The 24,763-nt window shown below is 39.4% G+C and overlaps 1 protein-coding gene across 3 annotated transcripts in view; it reads left to right on the forward strand.

Annotated features, from left to right (window-relative positions):
• man1a2 (mannosidase, alpha, class 1A, member 2) overlaps positions 1 to 24,763 on the forward strand; it is a 105,479-nt gene that overhangs the window by 9,312 nt on the left and 71,404 nt on the right. For all 3 annotated transcript variants that reach the window (XM_069888381.1, XM_069888382.1, XM_069888383.1), the window contains exon 2: positions 628 to 724. In XM_069888381.1, coding sequence (XP_069744482.1) covers positions 628 to 724 — 97 coding nt within the window. The remainder of the gene's footprint in view (positions 1 to 627; positions 725 to 24,763) is intronic.

Here is a 24,763-nt window from a genome sequence, read left to right on the forward strand (position 1 = left end):
CCAACTAATTTCATAGTGATGCCTGAATTTGCAGCTAAAACTGGATTTCATATCTGTATCTGTTTGATTTGAGGACTGTGAAGGTAAATGCATTAATGAATTATAGTAGAAATGGAGGCTGCACCAGAAACGTTCAATTATGAAATTCAAAGGTGAGTTGTTATATTCTGTTCACCTAGGCACATCGAAATGGAAAGCAAATTATGTAGATCAAGTGAGCTTTTTTTAAAAATAAGTTTTTCATATGGAAATAAATATTAGATTGAACTTTAACCAGGTATAACTGAACATGCATGCAAAAAATAGAATCTTTGCATTGTGAACATCGATATTGCTCTATGCCTGAAACTGGGCATATTGGGATAAATCTGGAGTTGATCAATTAGTTTTATTTTAAATAGTCAATCTATTGCTTATATAATCCATAAATGAAATACTGCAGAAACAGGAAATTAAAAAAACACTAGAATTACTCACAGGTCGAGTAGGATAGAGGGGAAATGAAGAAAAATAATTGACATAAGATGCTGTCCAATCACATGAATGTTTTCAGAATTTTCTGTATTTTGTATTATTTAATTTTGCAATCATAAAATTTGATGCGAAGCTTGTTTTTACTCTTTGCAGATGATGAAGCATGCTTGGGGAAACTATAGACAGTATGCTTGGGGGCACAATGAATTGAAACCTCTTTCAAGGAAGGGCCATTCAACCAATATATTTGGTGAGTATCTGGATATTCAGTTAAAATCAATTGCTTCCATTGTGAAAGGAATAAAGCTATGGGCATTACAATGTGAGGAGCTGCAGTAAATACTGACAGTGTCCGTCCTTACTTATGATTGAAATGTGAATATTGTCAAGAAAACATTATTTGTATTTAAATTTAGTTAACTGAAAATGTGCTATTTGATAAATGGTGCTGATTTTTAGCAAAAAGAATAAGCCATGGAGTTGCTTTGTACTGGGGGGCCCTTAGTAGGTTGAAAAAGTTGGATGCAAAGTAAGGAAAATGGTTTGTTGTGATTATTAGAAGTTGAAATAAAATGTTTTGCATTGATCTGCAATGGCATCTCAGCTTATTAATATAAAATTGTGAATTAGTTTCTAGATTATACACTGTACAATTCTGCCTTAATTTTAGTGGTTTGTACACAAAAATTCCAATAATTTGGCATGCCTGTGACTTAGTTGGTGTTGGATTTTTCAGACTATTGGATGTTATTCTAATTAATACTCCAATACACTTTTTAAAAAAAAAAGAATGATGCATTTTCTAGCAAACCTGATAAGGTTCAAGATAGTGGGTTCTAGGATGTCAGTGGAGTGCAAACTATTTGGATTTCCAAATAATCAGATGACAGATCATTAAAGTTTTGCTGTACATCCTCCTCTGAATCGTCTGCTTCCTTGTCTGACATTGCCTGCAAATTTGCATTGATGTCAATACAGGTCTTTCTGTCTCTTTGGCTTGGCTTCACGGACGAAGATTGATGGAGGGGTAATGTCCACGTCAGCTGCAGGCTCGTTTGTGGCTGACAAGTCTGATGCGGGACAGGCAGACACGGTTGCAGCGGTTGCAAGGGAAAATTGGTTGGTTGGGGTTGGGTGTTGGGTTTTTCCTCCTTTGTCTTTTGTCAGTGAGGTGGGCTCTGCGGTGTTCAAAGGAGGTTGCTGCCCGCTGAACTGTGAGGCGCCAAGATGCACGGTTTGAGGCGAGATCAGCCCACTGGCGGTGGTCAATGTGGCAGGCACCAAGAGATTTCTTTAGGCAGTCCTTGTACCTCTTCTTTGGTGCACCTCTGTCACGGTGGCCAGTGGAGAGCTTGCCATAGAACACGATCTTGGGAAGGCGATGGTCCTCCATTCTGGAGACGTGACCGACCCAGCGCAGTTGGATCTTCAGCAGCGTGGATTCGATGCTGTCGGCCTCTGCCATCTCGAGTACTTCGATGTTAGGGATGAAGTCGCTCCAATGAATGTTGAGGATGGAGCAGAGACAATGCTGGTGGAAGCGTTCTAGGAACCGTAGGTGATGCCGGTAGAGGACCCATGATTCGGAGCCGAACAGGAGTGTGGGTATGACAACGGCTCTGTATACGCTAATCTTTGTGAGGTTTTTCATTTGGTTGTTTTTCCAGACTCTTTTGTGTAGTCTTCCAAAGGCTCTATGTGCCTTGGCGAGTCTGTTGTCTATCTCGTTGTTGATCCTTGCATCCGATGAAATGGTGCAGCCGAGATAGGTAAACTGGTTGACCGTTTTAAGTTTTGTGTGCCCGATGGAATGTGGGGGGGCTGGTAGTCATGGTGGGGAGCTGGCTGATGGAGGACCTCAGTTTTCTTCAGGCTGACTTCCAGGCCAAACATTTTGGCAGTTTCCGCAAAACAGGACGTCGTATAGACAAGGATATTCCCATACTTTTGCTTGAAGTATTTCAATTAAGATTTAGGCTTTAACTTCAATACTTTGAAAACAATTTCAGAATCAGAATTTATGGTTATGATCAAGTCAAGAAATGCTGTGGTTTATGGCAGCCCCACAGTGCAAACACTTTTATTTTTACCATCCTATACCATTGTTTAAAAAAAAGTAAGTAATTGTGCACGAAGAGTAAGGCAGTGTCTTTGGTTCATTGATTATTCAGGACTCTGATAGCAATGGGGAAGAAGCTGTCCTTGTGCCATTGAGTGCTCGTCTTTAGGCTCTTGTACTGCTTTCTCGATGGTAGCAGAGTGAAGAGGGCATGACCTGGGTGATGTGGGTCTTTGAGGATAGAGGCTGCTTTTTTTTTTAAAGACACCGCCTCATGTGGATGTCCTCGATGGAGTGAAGCCTGGTGCCTGTGATGTTGCAGGCCAAGTTAACAACCCTCTGGAGTTTATTCTTGTCCTGGGAGTTGGCGCCTCCATACCAGGCAGTGATGCAACCAGCTAGAATGCTCTCCACGGTCCACCTGGACCTACCGAATCTCCTCAGAAACCTCACAAAGTATAGCTGCTGGCAAGCCTTCTTTGACATTGCATCAATATGGACACATCAGGACAGATCCTTGAAGATGTTAAACCCCAGAAGTTTGAAGTTCTTGACCCTCTTCACGACTGAGCCCTCTGAGGACTGAGTCATGTTCCCATGACTTCCTCCTGAAGTCCTTAATCATCTCCTTGGTTTTACTGACGTTGAGCACAAGGTTGTTGTCGTTACACCATTCAACGAGCTGATTGATCTCCCTCCTGTTCACTTCCTCATTGCTGTTTGTGATTCTGCCGACAACTCATGTCATTGGCAAACTTATAGATTTTACTGATTTGGAAAAAAATATGTAGTTTGTGGAAATTTAGGTAAATTACACATTTTTTAAAAACTTTTCTCTGTACATATTGGTTATCTGTTCTTTAAAGGTAAGTGAGGAAGAAGCATTTTGTCTGCTTCCATGCCCATTGCTTCAGTGGAGTTCTAGACAGTGGGAGGGAGGAAAAGATGGTCATGTTGACTTGTTTGCAGTTTGAGTGACTTTTTACTGTTCAACTGAATTTTCTCTTCACCTTGATACCAATCAAACCTCCGAAACGTAGTGATTTTGATAATTTTTTTAGCATGTCTGAGATAAGCAACGAGTTTATGACATTGTCGTTAATTTTGCTTGGAGCATCTTTTTGTTCTGTTTAAACTGAGTAATCTGAAGTAAGCATAGGAACATCTGAGGTCTTCAATTTTTAATAAGACCTTCGATAAAGTCTCCACGGTTAAACTGTGTTTGAATTAATGAAACATTGCAGTATTTGAAAGTTTAAATTCTGGAAACATTTTTCTTGGATTCTTGTAAACTTGTTTTCCATCCACATTTTGTCTTTTAACCTATTGTTTACTGATCCCTCTGTATAATATGAAACCTATGTATGCAATGTAATGTGATTTTCTTTGGCTTGGCTTCGCGGATGAAGATTTATGGAGGGGTATGTCCACGTCTGCTGCAGGCTCGTTGATGACTGACAAGTCCGATGCGGGACACGCAGGCACGGTTCTGATTAATTAACAGTAATTAGGGTGGCACAGTTAGTGTAGTGGTTAGCGCAATGCTATTCCAGTGCTAGTGATGCAGGGCTGAATCAGGCACTGTCTGTAAGGTGTTTGTATATTCTTCCTGTGTCTGTGTGGGTTTCCTCCACCCTTCAACAAGTATGAGGCTTGGAGATTAATTGGAGTATTTTGGTGGCACGGACTTGTGGGCCAGTTACCATGCTGTATATCTAAATTAAATTACAGCAAATTTGTATAACTAGTTTAGAAAATCCAAAATTTTGAAGAAATTTTAGTTCAACATCCCACTCAGTCCTATAAATAGATGAAATTGTATATACATTTTCCCATCAATAAAATATTTTCTTTATTCACACTTTATTCTTAAGGGTGAAATACAGAAATTTCTCTTATTATAGTAAGCTTTGATTCAAAGATAATAGCAACTGTGAATTAAATAGTGTAAAACTTTTTAGTCCAGTTGTTAATCCATTTTTGTTATTTTTTTCTGTGTGCTAAATAGGTGATAATTTGAGTTTATTTCGAGGCCTGATCAGGGGACAACTTGTTACATTTTTGGTTAAATCGCCACTCAAACTAGTCTTTGATATTGTCAAATGCAAAATCCATCAGAAATTGATGCAACTGGGCATTTTAAGCAGTAACTTTATCAACTAAAATCCCAAATGTATCCTAAAGTTATATTAAAGCAAATAAAAAATGATTTATTGAAGTAAGATTTTTAATTAGTACCAAGCTGTCAGTAATTTGGTTTCAGATTGCAGAGAATCTCAGTAAAGCACCACATCAATAACTATTCTGAGCTCAGCAGAGACTCCCATGGTGATTAAGCTTTGGGCCATGGCCAATATTTAAAAAAAAAAATTTAGTGCAAATGGTTATGGAATCTCAAATTGGGCATAAAATTACTGTTTTTTTGTACTTGATATTCTGCTTTTAGGTGAATTGTTGTTGAGTGGTCTCTAAATGCTGTGGACAAGGGCAGCAGGGTTAGTGTATCAGTTAGCACACCGCTGTTACAGCACCCAGGACTAGGACTGGGGTTCAAATCACATGCTGACTCTAAGGAGTTTGTACATTCTCCCTTTGTCTGTCTGGGTTTTCTCCAGGGGCTCCAGTTTCCTCCCATCATTTAAAACGTACTGAGGTTGTTGGTTAATTGGGTGGCACAGACGCATGGACTGAAAAGGCCTGTTAGCATTCCATATGTCCAAATTTAAATTAAAAAAAAAATTGATACAAATAGAAAAGTTTAAAACTGCAGATGATAATTAAGACATCATCTTTGGGAAGAGAAACAGATTGGGGTCAGTGTTTAAAAAGTTAAAAAAAAAATCAAATGTCTTAGACTGCAGAGAACGGAAGGGGAAAAGATGACAAACAATCTCTAAGACTGAGAGAATGACGCATGTAATTGCGTTGGTGGAGAGAGGTGAAATCTTGCTAATCGCAGGCAGTCTGGAGAGATGCAGATAGAAGGAGTGGTCTGAGGACAGAGGAGGCAAAAAGTAAAAAGAAGTGCTCGAATTATGAAATGCAGCCCATAGAAATTGTTGAAATTAACCATCTGGTCAAGCAGCATCTGTCCAGAATGGAAGTACTGAGTGACATTGCAGTTTGATATTTCATCAGAATTGTCTGGTTCTAATGCAAAATGCAAAGACTAATTATCTAAAAATCTGATGTCATCAACCTGTAATTTTCTCTCTGCGGATGCTGCCTGGCTTAATGAGAACTGCCAGCATTCTGTTTTATTTTCGGATTTCCATCATTTGTACCCTACAGTGTTTTGTACCCTACAATTTCAGTTTTATTTATTCTCATTTGTATCCTTCAACCTGCAGACAAGTCGTCTATGATTAACAAGCCGACATCACTGCCATTCTCTTTGTCTTCTACCCATCCCTGTTTCTGCAACTTTAAAGCATGTTTGATTTATAACATATCCCAGTTCAGATGAAATATTACGGTAATTCTTTTCTCTTTGCTTGAACTTCTATTTCCAGTATTTTATGCCTTCCCCCAAGTGTAGAGAATAGACAACAGTCCAGTTGAATATGGGAAGAATAGGTTTTTTTTATTTCTAATGGTTCTGTAAAAAAACTTGGAACAGTTTTGTCACATTGAAAGCAAAATGAATATGCAAAACCTTTCTCAGTAACATCTCATTTGTTAATATTTTTACCAGTTACAATGAAAAGAAAGGATTGCAACTAAGTGATGATTACTGAATTTAATTTATGCACATGTATTTTGCATTGTTTTCTTGTGTTTGATCTTCCATTTATATTAAATGACTTTCAAATAATACAGCATCATTCCAGTCTTTGACCTACTTCTGTGATAACTTGCTAGAGTCGCGAGCAATGCACATTCTGTATCACCTTAATTCACTCTGTGGCTACATTTCTCCTGAATTTTGATGCCTTGAAGAGAGATCGAGCTCTGTCATGTTATCATGGAATATTCTTGCACCATAAGCTAGCACATGTCATGTGGAGGTGCATGTTCAGCTGGATCTTGTAATCTTTTGAATATTGCATCTGTGCTATAGCCTTGTTCATCATTTATTCCATCCTTGACCTATTTTTATGGGGACGAAATTAACACTTGGTGCGCTGACTTTTAAAATCCTTTCTGCATTTGTTCAGGGCAGTTTTAGAGATCTCATGTGACAGTGTTTCTCCAAATGTACTTTGCAGGATCTTGTGATGTTCAAATAGCTGACCTTCTTGAATGCATAAGAACTAATAGTTTGAGGTTGATAAATGAGAGAAAGAAATTGCTGTATTTCAGAGTGTGCTCTTTCAGATAGTGAAGTGTGGTTACTCTTTCTATTTGGAATATTAAATCTGATCAAGGTTCCAAATATCTTCCTAGTTACTAGAACAAATGATGAATTTATCTTGAGTTTAGTCATCTCAATTAGTTTAATTCCCATTAAATCTAAAACACCCTATTGTTTTAGATGAGTGAATCTTTATTTTTAAATTGACCACCTTGGATCAAAAACATTTGAGAATTTGACTAACATTTGACTAGTTCATATGCATTGGGGACAGAAATCTATTGAAGAAATGCTCTCTCAAAGATTTTCATCTGCCTCTTTCACATCCTGTGGAATTAGCTGTAAAATGAGCATGTTTGGAAGATTAAGACATCACTGTTCTGTAATCCTTTGTGATATAATTTTAGCCTATATTTAAAATCAGTCTGATAATTTTCCTTTTGCATGTGGATGATTATATAATCTTAACAGGACTGACTTTGTGCTGGTCTTGGATGCATTTCACTAATTTAAAATTAAATTTTGATTTGTATCCATCTTTGACTGGATTTATTGAAATACCACTTTTTTGTGGTTCTTGCTCTTCAAACTTTGTGATTTACTTTTCCTTTTTTTGTTGAAGACTTTATTTAAAATTTTATAACATGAATACAATAGAGAATTACATTTAAAGAAAAATTTAAAAAAATTAAAATGGTATGATTGCAATATAAAAATAGATTGAATACTTTTCCAAAACTGTTGCAATCGATCACAAAGCCAGACAGTATGCAAAAAAGTATTGGCCATCTGATCACATCGAAAACCAGAATCCAACTTACTAAGACCAAATTTTTAAAATTTCTCCGGCGTTAAATATAGCTGATGAATAAAATTATAATTAATCATCGTGATTTACTTTTCCATCGGATAGTTTCATGGATAGGAGAGGACTGGAGGGGTATGGACTGGGTGCTGGTCAGTGGGACTAGGAGGGTGGGGATTTGTTACGGCATGGACTAGTCGGGCCGAACTGGCCTGTTCTGTGCTGTAAGTGGTTATATGGTAAGTGGCATTATTTAGAATGCAAACACATTAGTGGAATAAACTGAAATGTCAAAAAAAAATGTATTTTCTTATTCTAATTGAAGTGGTTTTATGGTCTGTTGCAATATGGTGTTTTGATGAAAAATATTTGCACCTAAAGGTTGAGCATTTTTTACCCAATCCTTCAACCTTGCCTTGCAAAACAACGTTTCATCATGAAAACAAAATGTTCTTGAAATGTGTAGCAGGATACAAGATAATTAAGGTCTGAGGAAACATTGAAGTGAAATGTTCTCATAGATGTTGTTTGACTTGCTGAACATCTTTTGTGTTGTTAGCTCTCCAGTATCTCTTATAGGATGAGCAATTAATCTTGTATCGATATGATGTTCATATTTGAAAATCATAGTTACTGGCCATGTAATTACTTTTAAGAGAAGCAAGTGCAGAAGGAGCTTCTGTGGAGGGAATTCCAATATTGTGGTTCCAAGTGATAGGCAAAGTATGATAAATCTTGATTCCATTTCATGTTAGAAGTAGAAAACGCATGAAGTGTGGCATATATGCTATTTAGGAGACGAAAGAGCAAAGGAATACGGTAGTTGGAATAGTACTGACAAAGCAAGTTCTTGGTACCTACCATGTGTTTTGAGTTGAATAATGTTGAGGGTCGAAAGGTGAAGTAAAAGCTGATAAATATTGTTTCGACATGAATAAATGTTTTTGATTTGATGGTAGAGGAATAGATAGGGAGGAACTGTTACACTGCAAGAAGAATGCAGATTGTGTACTGAAAGCAGTGGCTGCTGTACCACCAGTTCGAGTTATGAAATAGTATTAGCACAAAAGTGAACCACAAGTAAAACGATAAATAAGGGTTCATTTGTTCACTGCCAATTGATGTATTGAGCCATGGCATTCTGAAACAAATTTCATGTCTTTTGGAAATTCTCAAATATACTGTGATTTTTATTCCTGCACTTCAAAAAAATGTTTTCAAAATGTTATTTAGTTCATTCTCCTGACTGAAGCTGACCTAGTTACAGTTTGCATGAATGCTCAGTTCCCAATTCAATTCTGATTTGGGAAATTTATGGATACAAAGTACTTGATGAACTGAAGAATTTTGTACTCTAAAGGACTACATCAAGTCTAGGCACTTTAATTGCTAAAAGATGGGTATATTTAAGTAGTTTTATGTTAGTAGTAATGTCAGCTTGCTTAAATTTCAGGCTGCAACTTGTAAATGAGAAAATAATGTTTAAAAATAAAAAATGGGACAGCAGTGCATGATGGATTGTGAAATACAGTAGATTTGCAAAATCACAGGGAAGCAAAATGATCATTTTCAATGTGACTGGTTCATTATTCCCCACTGCCACCCTCCAACTCCCAAATGATCAAGTCATTGTATGATTCACTAGATTTGGTGGAGAATGGATTGAAGGTTTGTTGAAATTTCAAAATGCAAGTTAGTATGTTTTTATTGGATGAGATTTTTAAGGGCTCCAGAACCAATATTACAAATTGACCATGATCTAATTGACACAACACACTTGAGATGATTTCTTCCACTGAGGGTAGGTGAGATACAAACCAGAGGATGTGGGTTAAGGGTGAAAGGGGGAACATTAGAGGGAATTTCTTCACACAGATGGTGGGAGTGTGGAATGAATTGAAGTGGTGAATGTACGCTCAATTTTAACATTTAAGAAGAATTTGCATAGGTATGTCGAGGGCTATGGACTGGCTGCAGGTCAGTGGGACTAGGCAGAAAAATGGTTCAGTACAGTTTATCTTCTGTGATGTTTTATACCTTCCAGAATTTACTGTACAATTTAAAAAATGGAAATGGCCTATCCAATTTTGGTGTTTATTAAAGTGAGTTCATGATTATGTTCTGTTGAAGGAATGTTATGAGGCAGAAAAACAAACCTGGAAGCCAGAGTTATTTGAAAAAAACTTGGTGGAAAAGTCTATACCAGTGGTACACCAGTCAACATCTGAGTTGACATGATGATAAAACTAAATTAATAAATTCATGAAGATTTCAGCACAAGATACTTTTCTAAAGAAGCAGAAGCAACAAACATTATGAAGCACTTCAAAAATTCCCAGACATTCAAAAACATTAAAAATCCATATTAATTATTCAATCAAATATTTTAAACCAATTATCAATATTACAGGAAACTTGAGGTCTGCATTTTTGACTAATTATTGCCTTTCTTGCTCAATGTCATTCCTCTCTGTAAAAGTAAATAGATTTGAAGCTCTCATGCCAGGCCTAATATGAGATTCCCAGTAGAATTGCTGGAGATTTGGTTATAAATTTTAATTGGAGTGAGTGAAAGCTGGCACGTTTACTATTGGTAATGTTCATAACAGTTCGAGGGAATGCAGATGTTAATTCATTTTTGTTGCTTGTACAAGGGCTGGATGTGCTTCGCCTGCCCTGCACCATATAATAGTGGAAAATTACAACTTCTAAACTTCTAGTGTATGAAATATTGCAGCTTAAGTAAAAGCAGATTAAAGTTCTCCATTATAGAATTTGCAGTTTCCTTTCATTCCAACATTCCTGGAATTCCAAAGACAATGGATGCTCTAATCTGAAGCTAAGTACAATCTGCTGGAGGAATTCAATGGGTTGAGCAGACTTCCTGGGAGAAAAACATGGACCATTCTTTTTCTTCCACTAATGCTTCTTGATTTGCAGAATTCTTCCAGCAGTGTGTTTAGTCTGGAATCCCAAGGATTGCTACCAATTCCATTTCAGGGCCTCAAATTTCCTGATGTGATAAAGATCTTTTCTCTATTCTACCTGCAGGGGTCCTATGTGAAATAAGTTTGGGCAGTCTGAATGGATTCTAGTGGGGTAAGTTGGGAGGACTAAAATTGTCGATATTTTGGTGGCATTTGGAAATCTTGTTCTGCATTTTACCAGAGATTTACTTTATGCCTATGATTTGGATGAGAAGATGAGATGCATCTTTGGAATAAAATAGATATAATTCCCTTAGTTTTTGGGGCAGTGTTAATGAAGTGAAATTGGAGTTTCAGAAGTGATTTACCACAGGAAAAGTGTGCAAGCAAATGGGTAGCACAAACTCTGCTTTTTTAAAAAAAAAAAAAAAAAATAGGCAGAACTGAAAGCATTTATCTTGGAATCTTGATCGGGAATTGAGCAAAATGAATTAAGAGGATTTTTTTGTAGTAAAACATGAAAGTCTGCAGACACCCATGATTGAAGTAAAAACACAATGCTGGAGAAACTCAGCAGGTCAAACAGTGTCCTTTATATAAAAGATACATAACTGACGTTTAGAGCTCAAGCCTGAAACTTTTAGGTATCCTGATGAAGATTACCTGCCTGCAGGCATGGCTAGTGGAGTTCAGCTGGCACGTTTAGGTGGCCATGGAATGGACGACTTTCTGGCACCTAAACGTGCCAGGTGATGGCTAGCCATCCAGCAGCGAAAGCTGGCTACCCAGAACAGCAGTCTGACAGCCTCCGGCGCGGGGCTGGGGTGGCTGGCGAGGGGGGTGGGCGGGGGAGTACGGGGCTGGGGCGGCCGTCCCAGAGAATCCTGACTTATCGAAAGCTCTCACCTTTTAAATTTAGCGGGATTTTGTTTTGCATGCGTAAGCCCTGTAGCCCCATGCCAGGGTGGCTGTCACCAGCGGGGAGGGTGGCTGTCACCAGCGGGTCGCCAGCTGACAGTCAGCCTGCCCGCTGCTAGGCAACTGAAAGCTGCTAGCAGCTTTGCCTTGGCTGCTTTCAACTGCAATGGGGAATTCTCCGAGCAGGATATTATACCTACTGGAGAAGGGTAGGGTGAGTAGACCTCCTGGCCACCTTTTCCCGTTTCAAATGGCCACCCGACAGCTGCGCAGGAGTATAATGTGTGGCTTTACAGTCGGGTACTGTGGCCATCTGAAAGCGGCTATTGTTTATGTATCTTTATCTTTGCTATATAAAGAACACTGATTAGTGTTGTAATTAGTTCTGAGTCATCTTTAAGTCTCAAATTATCCATCTTCCTAATTTGATTGAATTTGACTTTGGAGTGTTTTTTTTCATGTTTCGCAGTAGGTTTTTAAATTGATGCAGCTCACTTTAAAATACCATACCTATTAATATTGTGGGGGAGGGAAAAACACATGTAGTGAAGATACAGTTTGAAGAGCTAAGAGTTCTTAAACTATCAAGCTCATTTTTTCTCAGCCTACATTGCAAGAATTTTTGTTTGACTAATACATGTTTTTATATATATGACAAACAAAAATTATTTAATTTACTAGAATAAATCCAAATGTAATCTTATGACTATCAAGGGAGCTGCTTGCTCCAATTGCAATTAATGTTTCTCGTATCATTTGTGTCTATTGAACTGTCTGGTTTGCTCTTCTAAGCCCTTAATTATTGGAGTGAAAGTTATTCTGTAATTAACCACATCGATATGTGATCAAGCAGACATGAGCATCCAGTGTCTTGAATGTTAGTATTTTATTTGCCACATAGAACAGTCAGAATTTATTATCATGAACAAGTCATGAAATTTTGTGTTTTGCGGCGGCGTCATAGAGCAAACATTCATATTATAACCATCTTCCACCATTATTATTTTAAAAAAAGTTAAGAGTGTACACAAAGTAAGACTGTGTCTCTGGTTCATTGATTATTCAAGAACCTGATGGCGGAGGGGAAGAAGCTGTCCTTGTGCCACTGGGTGCTCGTCTTTAGGATCCTGTACCTTTTGATGGTGGCAGAGGGAAGAAGGCATGGCTTGGGTGGTGGGGGGGGTCTTTGAGGAGAGAGGTTGCTTTAAGACATTGCCTCATGTGGATGTTCTCGATGGAGTGAAGCCTGGGGCCTGTGATGTCTCAGGCCAAGTTAACAACCCTCTGGAGTTTATTCTTGTCCTGAGAGTTGGTGCCTCCATACCAGGCAGAATGGTCTCCGCGGTACACCTGAAGAGGTTTTTGTTTTCAGTGACATACCGAATCTCCTCAGACACTTCACAAAGTATAGCCGCTGGTGAGCCGCCTTTGTGATTGCATCAATGTTGAGGCTCCAGGACAGATTCTCAGAGAAGTTCTTGACCCTCTCCATTACTGAGCCCTCAATGAGGACTGGGTCATATTCCCCTGACTTCCTCCTGAAGCCTGCAATCATCTCCTTGGTTTGGCTAACATTGACTGCAAGGTTATTGTTGTTACACCATTCAACGAGCTGATCTATCTCCATCCTGTACGCTTCCTCATTGCCGTTTGTGATTCTGCCGACAACTGTGGTGTCATCGGCAAACTAGTAGATAGCATTTAGAATTGTGCCTGGCCACACAATCATGTATAATGAGTAGAGCAGTGGGCTGAGCACGCATCGTTGGGGTGCGCCTGTGTTGATAATTAGTGAGGAGGAGACATTGTTTCCAATTCGTACTGACTGTGGTCTTCTGATGAGAAAGTCAAGGATCCAGTTGCAGAGGGGGGTACAGAGGCTCAGAGTGTGTAGCTTCTTGACCAGCACTGAGGGAATAATGGTATTGAAGGCCGAGGTGTGTTTAGTGAAGAGCAGCTGTATGTATGAATTGCTGTTTTCAAGTTGATCCAGAACTGAGTGGAGAGCCAGTGATATTGCATCTGCTATGGAGCGATTGTGACGATAGGTGAACAGTGGGTCGAGATCTTTGCTTAGGTACGTGTTAATTCTGGCCATGAGCAGCCTCAGAAAGTATTTCATCACAGTAGAAGTTAGTGCTACAAATATAGAGGTATATTATAGGCTGGCAATAGAGGATAGGGAACTGGAAGATCAAATGTGCAGGGAAATAACTGAGATGTGTAGTAGAAACAGGGTTGTGATAGTTGGGCATTTCAATTTTCCTAACATTGATTGGGAAACACAATCAGTGAGAGGGCACGATAGCTTAGTCTTTGAACAATGTGTGCAGGATTTCTTTTTACAGCAGTATGTTGAAGTGCCTACCAGAGGGGAGGCAGTATTAGATCTATTGTTAGGGAATGGAATAGGGCAGGAGACGAAAGTATGCGTTGGTGAGAACTTTGGATCCAGTGATCATGGGTCCATCAGCTTCAACTTAAATATGGAAAGGGATAGGTCAGGTCCAAGGTTGAAGGTCTTTGAGTGGAGTAAGGCTAGATTGGAAGAAATGAGAAGGGATTTGCAGAAAATTATATGGGCTGATTTTTTTATTGGAAAGGATGTAGAGGAGATTTAGAGGGTATTTAAAGAAGAGATATTGAGAGTACAGGATCTTTACATGCCAGTCAGATCGAAAGGCAAAGCCAAAAACCGAATGGAACCGTGGTTTTCTGGAAAAATAAGGAAGCTGGTTTGGAATAAGAAGGGGGCATTTACTAAATTTAAGAAGCAAAAAATGGATAAGATGTATGATTATTACATAGATTGCAGAAAAAATCTGAAGAAGGAAATTAGAAAGGCAAAAAGAAGATATGAGATGTCAATAGCTGATAAGGTAAAAGTGAATCCAAAGGGTTTTTACAGATAGGGGAATAGTAAAAGGAGGGTTAAGGATGGAATAGAACCGCTGGAAAATGAGAGCAGTGAACTGTGCAAGGAACTGTATCAGATGGGAGAGATATTAAATGATTTTTCTCATCTGTGTTCACAAAGGAAAATGACATTGGATTATGTGAGATAAGAGAGGCAAATGGCTTAGTTATGGAAAAGATAGGGATTAGTAAAGAGAGGGTTTTGGAACTTCTAGGGTCAATAAAAGTGGATGTCTCCTGGTCCTAATGGGATTTTCTCCAGGATGTTAAGGGAGGTCAGGGGGCAAATACCGGTGATTTTTCAACGATCACTGGAGGACAATGTGGTGCCGTGGAATTGGAGGGTTGCTAATGTAGTTCTGTTGTTTAAAAAAGTAATGAGGTGTTGGCCAAGTAAGCTTGATTTCGGTGGTAGGAAAAGTTATGGAGGATTTTCTTAAAGATGGTGTGTATGAATATCTAGATAAACAGGGATTGATCAGGAGTACCCAGCATGGGTTTGTGAAGGGGAAGTCATGTTTGACAAACCTTGTTGAGTTTTTTGAAGAAGTGACAAGAAAGATGGATGAAGGTAGGGCAGTTGATGTAGTCTATCTGGATTCTAATAAAGGTTTTGATAACGTTCCACATGAAAGGAAGGCTCAGTCACTAGGGATTAATAGAGAAATAGTAAGATGGGTCCAGAGGTGGCTGAAGGAGAGACAGCAGAGGGTCATGGTGGATAACTATCTGTCAGGATGGAAGCCTGTGATGAGTGGAGTACCTCCAGGATCAGTGCTAGGTCCCATGTTGCTCATAATTTATATTAATGATTTGGATGATGGGGTGGTTAACTGGATAAATAAATACGCAGACAATACGAAAATAGGGGGAGTGGTGGATAGTGAGGAATGTTTTCAGGGATTACAGAGGGATTTGGTTTGTCTGGAGAGTTGGGCAGAAAGATGGCAGATGGAACTTAATGTAGAGAAGTGTGAGGTGCTTCATTTCAGTAAAAATAATTGAAATAGGGCATATGTGGTAAAGGGGAGGACATTGGGGAATGCACAAGTACAAAGAGATCTTGGAGTTATGGTGCAGGGTTCCTTGAAGGTGGATTCTCATGTTGACAAAGTGGTTAAGAAGGTATTTGGTATGCTGGCCTTCATAAATCATAGCATAGAGTATTGGATCTGGGAAGTGATGTTGCGACTGTTTAAAGCATTGGTGAGGCCAAGTTTAGAGTATTGACAATAGACAATAGGAGCTGGAGTAGGCCATTTGGCCCGTTGGGCCAGCACCGCCATTTTAGATCATGGCTGATCATTACCATCAGTACCCCCTTTCCAGCCTTATCCCCATAACCCTTAACTCCGTTACCCACAAGAGTCTTATCTAACTCTCTTTTGAACATAGTCAGCGAATCCGCCTCTACCACCCTCTGTGGCAGAGCATTCCACAGATTCACACTTCTCTGGGTAAAAAAAATGCTTTCTCATCTCCGTCCTAAAGGGCCTACCCTGTATTCTTAAACTATGCCCTCTAGTCCTCGTCTCCCCCATCATTGGGAACAAGTAATCCGACTTCACCCTGTCTGTCCCCCTGATAATTTTGTATACCTCAATCATGTCCCCCCTCATCCTTCTAATCTCCAATGGATACAAGTCCAGTTTTTCTAGCCTTGCTGCATATGACAACCCTGCCATCCCTGGAACTAACCTTGTAAATCTGCGCTGCACACCCTCTATAGCTAGTATGACCTTCCTCAAGTTTGGAGACCAGAACTGGACGCAATACTCCAGGTGGGGTCTCACCAGGGCCCTGTATAACTGCAGAAGGGCGTCTCTGTTCCTATACTCCAATCCCCTCTTTATGAAAGCCAGCATTCCATTTGCCTTCTTCACAGCTTCTGAACCTGCATGCTAGCCTTCAGTGACCGGTGAACAAGTACACCCAGATCCATTTGCACTTCCCCACTCCCTAGCTTGTCTCCATTTAAATAATACTCAGCTTTCCTATTACTTCCCCCAAAATGAATAACCTCACATTTGTTCACATTGAAATTCATCTTCCATTTAACCACCCACTCCTCCAGCCTGTCCAAGTCCCTCTGCATTTTCCTTACATCCTCCTCACACCCCACACCGCCACCCAGTTTAGTGTCATCTGCAAATTTGCTCATGTTATTTATTATCCCCTCATCCAAATCATTAACATAAATTACAAACAGCTGAGGACCCAACACCGATCCCTGAGGCACTCCACTCGTCACATCCTGCCATTCTGAAAAAGACCCATTTACTCCAACCTTTTGTTTCCTATCTCTTAACCAATTTCCTATCCATGTCAGCACCTTACCTCCAATACCATGCTCCCTGATCTTGCCCACTAGTCTCCCATGCGGTACCTTATCAAAGGCCTTCTGGAAGTCCAAATACACCACATCCACTGGCTCTCCCGAGTCCACCCTCTTTGTCACATCCTCAAAAAATTCCAGAAGGTTAGTCAAGCATGACAGTTCTGGTCTCCAAATTATAGGAAGGATATAGATAAGGTGGAAAGGGTGCAGAGAAGATTTACAAGGATGTTGCCTGGCTTAAGATACCTAGAGTACAGAGAAAGATTGGAGGTTAGGACTTTATTCCTTGGAACGTAGATGGTTGAGAGGGGATTTGTAGAGGTGTTTAAAATTATGAAGGGAATAGATAGACTAGATGCAAGTAGACTCTTCCTCCTGAAAGCAGGGGAGGTTGAAACAAGAGGACACAAGTTGAGGGTAAGGGGGCAAAATTTTAGGAGAAACATTAGAGGTGCTTCTTCACTCAGAGTGGTGGCTGAATGGAATAATCTTCCGGAGGAAATAGTTGAGGCAGAGTCAGTTCTTTCATTTAAGATGAGGCTGGATATGTACATGGATAAGAGGGGGTTTAGAAGATTATGGGCGGAGAATAGGCGGGGGGAGCTAGCGGAGTTGTTTGAGTGAACCGTTGTGGACTTGTAGGGCCGAGATGGACTGTTTCCATGCCATAAACGGATATAATGGTTACTGGGCGACAGTCGTTGGGTCAATTCACTCTACTCTTCTTGGGCACTGAAATGATTGATGCCCTTTTGAAGCAGGTGGGAACTTTTGACTACAGCAATGAGAGGCTGAAAATGTCCGTGAACACTCCAGCTAGTTGGTTGGCGCAGATTTTCAGTACCTTGCCTGATGCGCCGTCCTGATACCTTGCGAGGGTTCACCCTCTTGAATGATGTGACATCACCCTCCGAGACAGTCCTTCATCATTTGGGACAGCAGTGACCATTTGAGTAATATTTCTAACATTTCAAAGATCTGATTAACCAAAGGATTAAGGAATAAAATCATTTATTGGTATGTAAATAAATGACAGTTGTTGAAAATAGTCACAAAATCCAGAATAGAACGAGAAAGTTGGCTAACAAGCAGTGGGCCATTGCCTTTTTTTGCATCTGCTGTACCTTTGTCAGCTTCTTGAGCTGGTCAAAGTATTAAAACTAAGCCTCTCGTCATTCACCTCAAAACTCCTCTTCACCTTTGCTTGAGTCTGCTTTGCTCTACCCAACTTTGAATAATTTTGGTATTAGGGAAGACACTCAACTCGGTCACGGTTTAATTTCATCTCTCATATCATGCATCCAATTATAAGAAGGCAAATTATATGGAGGGAAAAGAATAAGTTGCTTTAACTAGTCTCTGAACACAATGAGTTCAGATAACTGAAGAAATCACTTCAGCAGAGAAGCACCAGACTTCTTTTGTGCTACACCAAGGTCTGTTTTAATGATCGGGATTCAGAGTTCCATTTTATTGTGAGAGTACATGCATGCCATCACATGAAACCCTGAGATTCTTTTTCATGCAGGTCAGCAGAATTTCTACTTATTGGCAACTGTAAGCAGCCCTCAAGAAGAAAGATTTGTATGCAAAACAGAGAAATGTAAACAAAGAAAGAAAGAAGCTGTGCAAGTATGGGAAAAATAAATATTCAGTAATAAATAATGAGCAAAGTAAGAGTCTTGAAATGAGTTGTTTAGGAGACTGATGGTTCAGGTGGGAGCAGCTGTTCCTAAACCTGGTGTTATGAGTCCTCTTTCCTGATGGTGGGGTGACTTTTGCCTTGGTACTGGGTCCACTAACTTTTGCAATATTTTTCTCTCAGGGGTATTGGTGCCCCCGTACTAGGCCATGATGCAGCCAGTCAGCACACTTTCCACTCTAGAAGTGAGCCATATTGAACCTCCATAAACTCCTGAGCATGTTGAGGTGCTGACATGCTTTCTTCACAATGACCTAAGTGTGGAGGGGTCAAGGAGTGGTCCTCTGAGGTGGTGACTCCCTGGAATTTCAATTTGCTCACTTCTCCATCTGACTTTTTTTCTTCTTTTCCCCTCCCCCCTCCCCTCAATGATCACTGGATCATACACCTCTGGTTTTCTTTTCCTAAAGTCCACAGTCAGCTCCTTGTTTTTGGTAACATTGAGTGCGAGGTTGTTGTTAATACACCATTCAGCCAAGTTTTCAATGTCCCTCCTGCATGCTGACTTATGACCCCTTTTTATACAGCCTAGAACATTGTTATCGTCAGCAAATGTGTAAATGGTGTTGTTCTCGTATCAAGCCACACTGTCATAGGTGTAAAGCAAATAGAACAGGGACACAATATGCAGCCCTGTAGAGATGGAGATTGTGGAGATGTTCTTGTCAATTTGCACTGATTGGAGAATGGAAATGAGGAAAAGTGTTCATTATTGTATTGCACCAAGAGCTCTGATCTGTGTCCATTGGGGCTTTTTTCCCCCCACTGATCTGTGTGATAGAGTATATAGAAATGTTTTTGGGAGATAAATTGGGAAAGGTTTGTTAGAGTAGGTCACATACAAAGACTTTAAAACAGATCTTATTTGAAATACTGAAAGCTCTGCTAATGCTAGACATATCGGGGCCTCAGAGCTTTTTGCAAGAGCTTGGAAGAGAGCTCCAGAAACGACACTAATGGATTATTGTTTATCATGAAAGAGCAGACTGGAGTCGCTATTGTGTGCAGTAACGTTTTGCTGTTGTAAGAGAGTCATGTGGTTTTGCAAGCAGACAAAGTCAAACAGGCTTTCTCTCATTCTCTGTGAGAGCGTGAGAGACACAGAGCACTTCACAGTGTTACAAACAGCAAGAAGTTGCTGGAACTGGAACAGGACAAGCTGCCAAGAATCCCCATTTGAAAGACGACCTGGTCAGAGCCCTTGTGATTCATGCAAGAGGAATAAGGAAACAAAAGGGAACTCTGTGGTGACCTGAAAGAAAGAGGTTATCACCTGGAGAATCCTGATGGGGCAAGTTTCGTCAGCAAGACACTGAGGTGACCGATGGAAGTACTTCAGTTGTGGATGTCCTGGAACAACGCATCTCTCTCTGAAAACTAACAAGAACTTTCCTGAGCAGTCACCATTTATCTTTCGAGCACCAAAGCCTGGTGAACTTTATAAATGTTAAATTTACATTTCTCTGTTTTGCATACAAATCTTTCTTCTTGAGGGCTGCTTACAGTTGCCAATAAGTAGAAATTCTGCTGACCTGCATGAAAAAGAATCTCAGGGTTTCATGTGATGGCATGCATGTACTCTCACAATAAAATGGAACTCTGAATCCCGATCATTAAAACAGACCTTGGTGTAGCACAATAGAAGTACAAGAATTGCCTGCAACCAGTGAACTTGGGGCAATGAGAAGTGAGATTGGACTGTGAACCAAAGAACTTTTCTGAACTTACATACGCATCCGCTGAGAATTAGAAGGGGGTTAAGTTAGGTAAAGTAAGTTAATAGTGATAAGTTAAAGTGTAATTCTGTTTTCATGTTTAAAGATAATTAAAAGCAACTTTTGTTTAAGTAACGATTTGTCTTGGTGAATATATATTGCTGTTAGGTTTTGGGGTCTTCTGGGCTCGTAACATCTGCATCTAAATTCTGCATTCAACTGTCCTTGTTTAAAATCGATGTATTACTTCAATCTCCTCTGTTTTAGCTCCTTGATTTAAAAAAAAATGATATTCAAGGTGGAGAATGTGTTAGTTCCTGGAAATGTTGTCAGTTGCTTTTTAACCTGAGCCACATTAACGGTTGATGTGTCGTTAAGTAAACATTAATATGAAATATTGAGAGGACATTGTAGTAGCTGATTGTTTTTTAAATTGGTTGACATAATGTTCTGATGTGTCTATTCAAGTGACACTGTCTTTGCATGTTCCCACTCTTCTCTGTGCAATCATAGAGGAAGAAATTTATGCAAAGGTTACTGTTTTTATTTCTGATACTTGTCTCAAGTTCTTCAAGAATGAATCCTTTCGCTCCTTTTTATTAAAATCATTTTGCACTGCTTTTCATGGTCTTTGGCAATCCAAAGCCTATCCTAGTGAATTCAGTATCACTTTGCTTGAAGCGTAGACATTTTTTGAAAATAAAGCACAGCAAACACAAGCTTCCACAAAATGAATGGTAATAATAGTCTGCCATCTGTTTTGGCGATCCTAAATGAGGGGTCAGGACCCTGGGTAATGCCCTTGTCTTTCAGAATAGTGCATGGGATGTTTTGCATGCTCTTCAGAGTTCAGTCAGATACTTGTTATGACATCTAATCGAAAGGCAGTACCTCCAGCAATGCAGTATTCTCTCAACGTTGCATTGATTTATCAGTTAGTTTGTATGTTCAGGTCACTGTGTCAAGCTTCACCCTAAAGCCTCTTGATTTGGATGCAAAATTGAACTGAATCAGAGTAAAAATGCTGTAATCTCCATGCTACAATGACTTAAACGATTTGATATCATCTAAAAAAATATAGGTTCAAATGACTTTAATTTCAGGTTTCTGCCAGCTCTTCATCACTGCATGAAAATGCAATTGTAGATGAGCTGAATAGGATACTTCACATTTTTTAATGAAGTAGAATAAAATAAGTGAATTGGGAGAGGGAGGTAGTCATATAATGGGGGAAATCTTAAAGATCAGTACGGTGGAATAGCTATTAGAGATGCTTTACAGTCTAATTTCAGTCTTGATCTCTGTCTGTGTGGGGTTTGCATCCTCTCCCAGTGACCTTAAAGTAGGTGCCCCAGTTTTCTCCCCAATTTGTGCAAGTTGGCCACTGTAAATTTGCCTTGAGGATGTAGAAAAGTGCAAAAATCTGGGAAGTTCATGAAATGTGGATGAAATAAAAATGGGATGAGAGTAAATAGGTGAATGATGATCACAAAGATACGGCGAATTGAAGTGACCATGGACAATGGTTCGTGCTGTTCTGTTTTTCTTCTCTTGGACTGGTCAAAAGGTGGAGATGAGAGTTATGCATCTCGAAGTCATGTCAATGACAGGCATGGGTTTTTAAAAAAAATTTTTTATTTTTCACACTATAGATCACATTATTCAAGATATACACATTTCTCCTTTCAAATACATACAGTGTCGTTTTCTCCTCCCCCCTCCTCCCCTCCCCCCCCACCTTCCCCTCCATCCATTCAAAACTCTGAGTCCAAGATACATCAAACCCATCAAACAACGTTGTCACTCAACATTAACGAACAAAAACTTCCACTGAGTCAATTCTTTCCATTCTCTTTTCCTTTTGTCATTTTAGGTGATAGATGTCCCGGTAGGTTTTCTCTATTATATTCCATGTACGGCTCCCATATTTGTTCAAATAATGTTATATTATTTCTTAAACTATTTGTTATTTTTTCTAATGGAATACATTTATTCATTTCTATATACCATTGCTGTATTTTCAAATTATCTTCTAATTTCCAGTTTGACATAATACATTTTTTTGCTACAGCTAGGGCTATCTTAACAAATCTTTTTTGTACACCCTCCAAATCAAGTCCAAATTCTTTATTTTTTATGTTACTTAGGAGGAAGATCTCTGGGTTTTTTGGTATATTGCTTTCTGTAATTTTATTTAATATCTGGTTTAGATCTTCCCAAAATTTTTTCACCTTTTCACAAGTCCAGATTGCATGAATTTTTTACAACGAAAACATCTGTCAGATACTGTTGGATCCCATTTATTTAACTTTTGAGGAGTGATATATAACCTATGTATCCAATTATATTGTATTATACGTAATCTCGTATTTATTGTATTTCTCATAGTTCCTAAACATAACCTCTCCCATGTTTCCTTTTTTATCTTTATGTTTAGATCTTGTTCCCACTTTTGTTTAGTTTTATCATTTATTTCCTCATTCTCCTTTTTGAACAGATTTTTTTCCTTTCAAGCATACTGTAGTTTATACATAATTGCTCTAGCAGTTTTAACTTTAATTTTTTTAATCAAATTTTCTAAAACTTCCTTATCACAATGTTGCTCCTTACCCCAACGTAGCTTCTTGCTGTGCAGGACCTCTTCTACAGGACAAATGCAGCAAAGCCAGTGTCTGCTTACAGTACGTAGTTGCGCAATGCAAGCTGAGTTTCAAGTCTTTTTTGATGTGTGCATTGAAGCAGAGAGAAAATGGGCTTTGAAGCTCTGCAAAATGTTCTTCACCCTCTGTCCCTTCATCTCGAGGTCACTCTCCCAGCTTTTCCCTCTTTATATAGAGTATATAGAGCATAGAAATATTCAGGACAGTGCAGGCACTTCAGTTCTCAGTGTTGTGCCATTTGCCGATGTTACTATATGATAGTCTTGTCAGTGATCCTGTTATATTGTACCTGCCTCCACCATTGTTGCTGGCAGTGCATTCCATGCATCCACCACTCTGAGGAACTTGTGTGTAATTTTTCCTTTTTATCTTAGTCTTGCTGAAGGGTTTTAACTTGAAATGATGAATCATTTCTACCCATGGACGCTGTCTGATCTGCTGAGTTCCTTCATCAATTTTTTTGCCTGCTCAAGATTCTATCCTCTACAGCTTTTGTGTCTCTCTGTTCTCCACTAGTCTATTCCTGCTATATCACATCTCTGGCAATAAAAGTTTAGGATGTCAAAACAATTATTTTTCCTCTTGTCTTGAAAATGCTTCTCAGTGAAGATGTATATTAATCTCCTGCAGTGTTCCAGCACAACCTTCGGCTATTTGAAAAAAAAATTGAAGATCAAGACCTTTATATTCATCATAAAGTTTCTGCCACGTAGCAGTGAATCCTGCTATCCTGCACACACATCGAAGACCTGGATTACCTCAAGGCATGGACCAGTGCTGTTCCAAAAAGATCTTCCAGGTTCACTGGCAAGATGAACAAAGCAGCATCCACAGCATTGAGGTTCTAATTACACCCATTCAGCTGTAGCTCTAATTTATTGTCACCTATATTAAGTGCAATGCAAAAAATTGAGCAGTCCACCTAGTCATTCCATACATAGTACAAGAAAGACACCATACCAAATTGAAGAGTTGCAAAAAGAGATCAGTTGATACGAGTGAAGGCCACATAATTTTGCTATTTTGAGTTTTAATCAGTAGACTAATGGTGGTGGGAAAGAAACTGTCCTTAAATCTGTTGGTGTGTGATCTCATTCTTGTCAATCTTCTTCCTGGTGGATGGACGGCTGGGATTGGGTCATAAATCCATAGCCAGGGCTTTGGGACCCTGACTGCGTGGGCGGCTAGGGCTGAGGTGAGAGTCCGCGGTTGAGGTGCTGGGAGCTCAGGTGGGTGGGCAGCAGAGGCTTTTACGTGGCATCGACTATGAGTGTATATTGAGATAAATTTGGAAAGCACCAAAGAAAGGGCTGGTAAGATGAATGAGCAAGATACTTTGGAAGAGTGTTGTTACAGATGAGATGGGACAGAAGCCTCTTTGTATACCATAGCTATTCCATGATTTTCTAATCCCTGATACCCAAATGTGCTCAAATTCTGTCACGGAAGACACAAAGATTAGAGCTGCAGTGGGACCTTCTAAATGTAGTATTATGTGACAATAATGGAACTTTTACCCTTTACTTTGACAGCTTTCAAAGCTTGCAGAGGAATCTGGACCGGCCAAAAAATAGGCTGCAAAATGACATGGAATTTAATGTAGACAAGTGTTGGAAGGTCAGCCCAAGGTAGGGCATGCATGGTAACTCGAAGGGCACTGAGAAGTGCGGTAAAATAGAGGGATTTAGGAATTCAGATTCCCAATTCCCTGAAAGTCTTATCGTAGAGTGGTAAAGAGAGATTTTGGCATATTGGCCTTCATGAATCAAACTATTGAGGATGGGTTGGGATGTTATGGTAAAATTGTACATTGATGAGGCCAAATTTGGAGTATTGTGTGCAGCTTTGGCCATCTATCAGGAAAGATATCAATAAAATTGAAATAATGCATAAAATATTTAGTAGGATGTTGCCGGACTTGAGAAACTGTTACAGGGAAATACTTAGCAGGTTAA

The sequence above is a fragment of the Narcine bancroftii genome, chromosome 7 (assembly GCF_036971445.1).
Source record: "Narcine bancroftii isolate sNarBan1 chromosome 7, sNarBan1.hap1, whole genome shotgun sequence".
Taxonomy (NCBI): Eukaryota; Metazoa; Chordata; class Chondrichthyes; order Torpediniformes; family Narcinidae; genus Narcine; species Narcine bancroftii.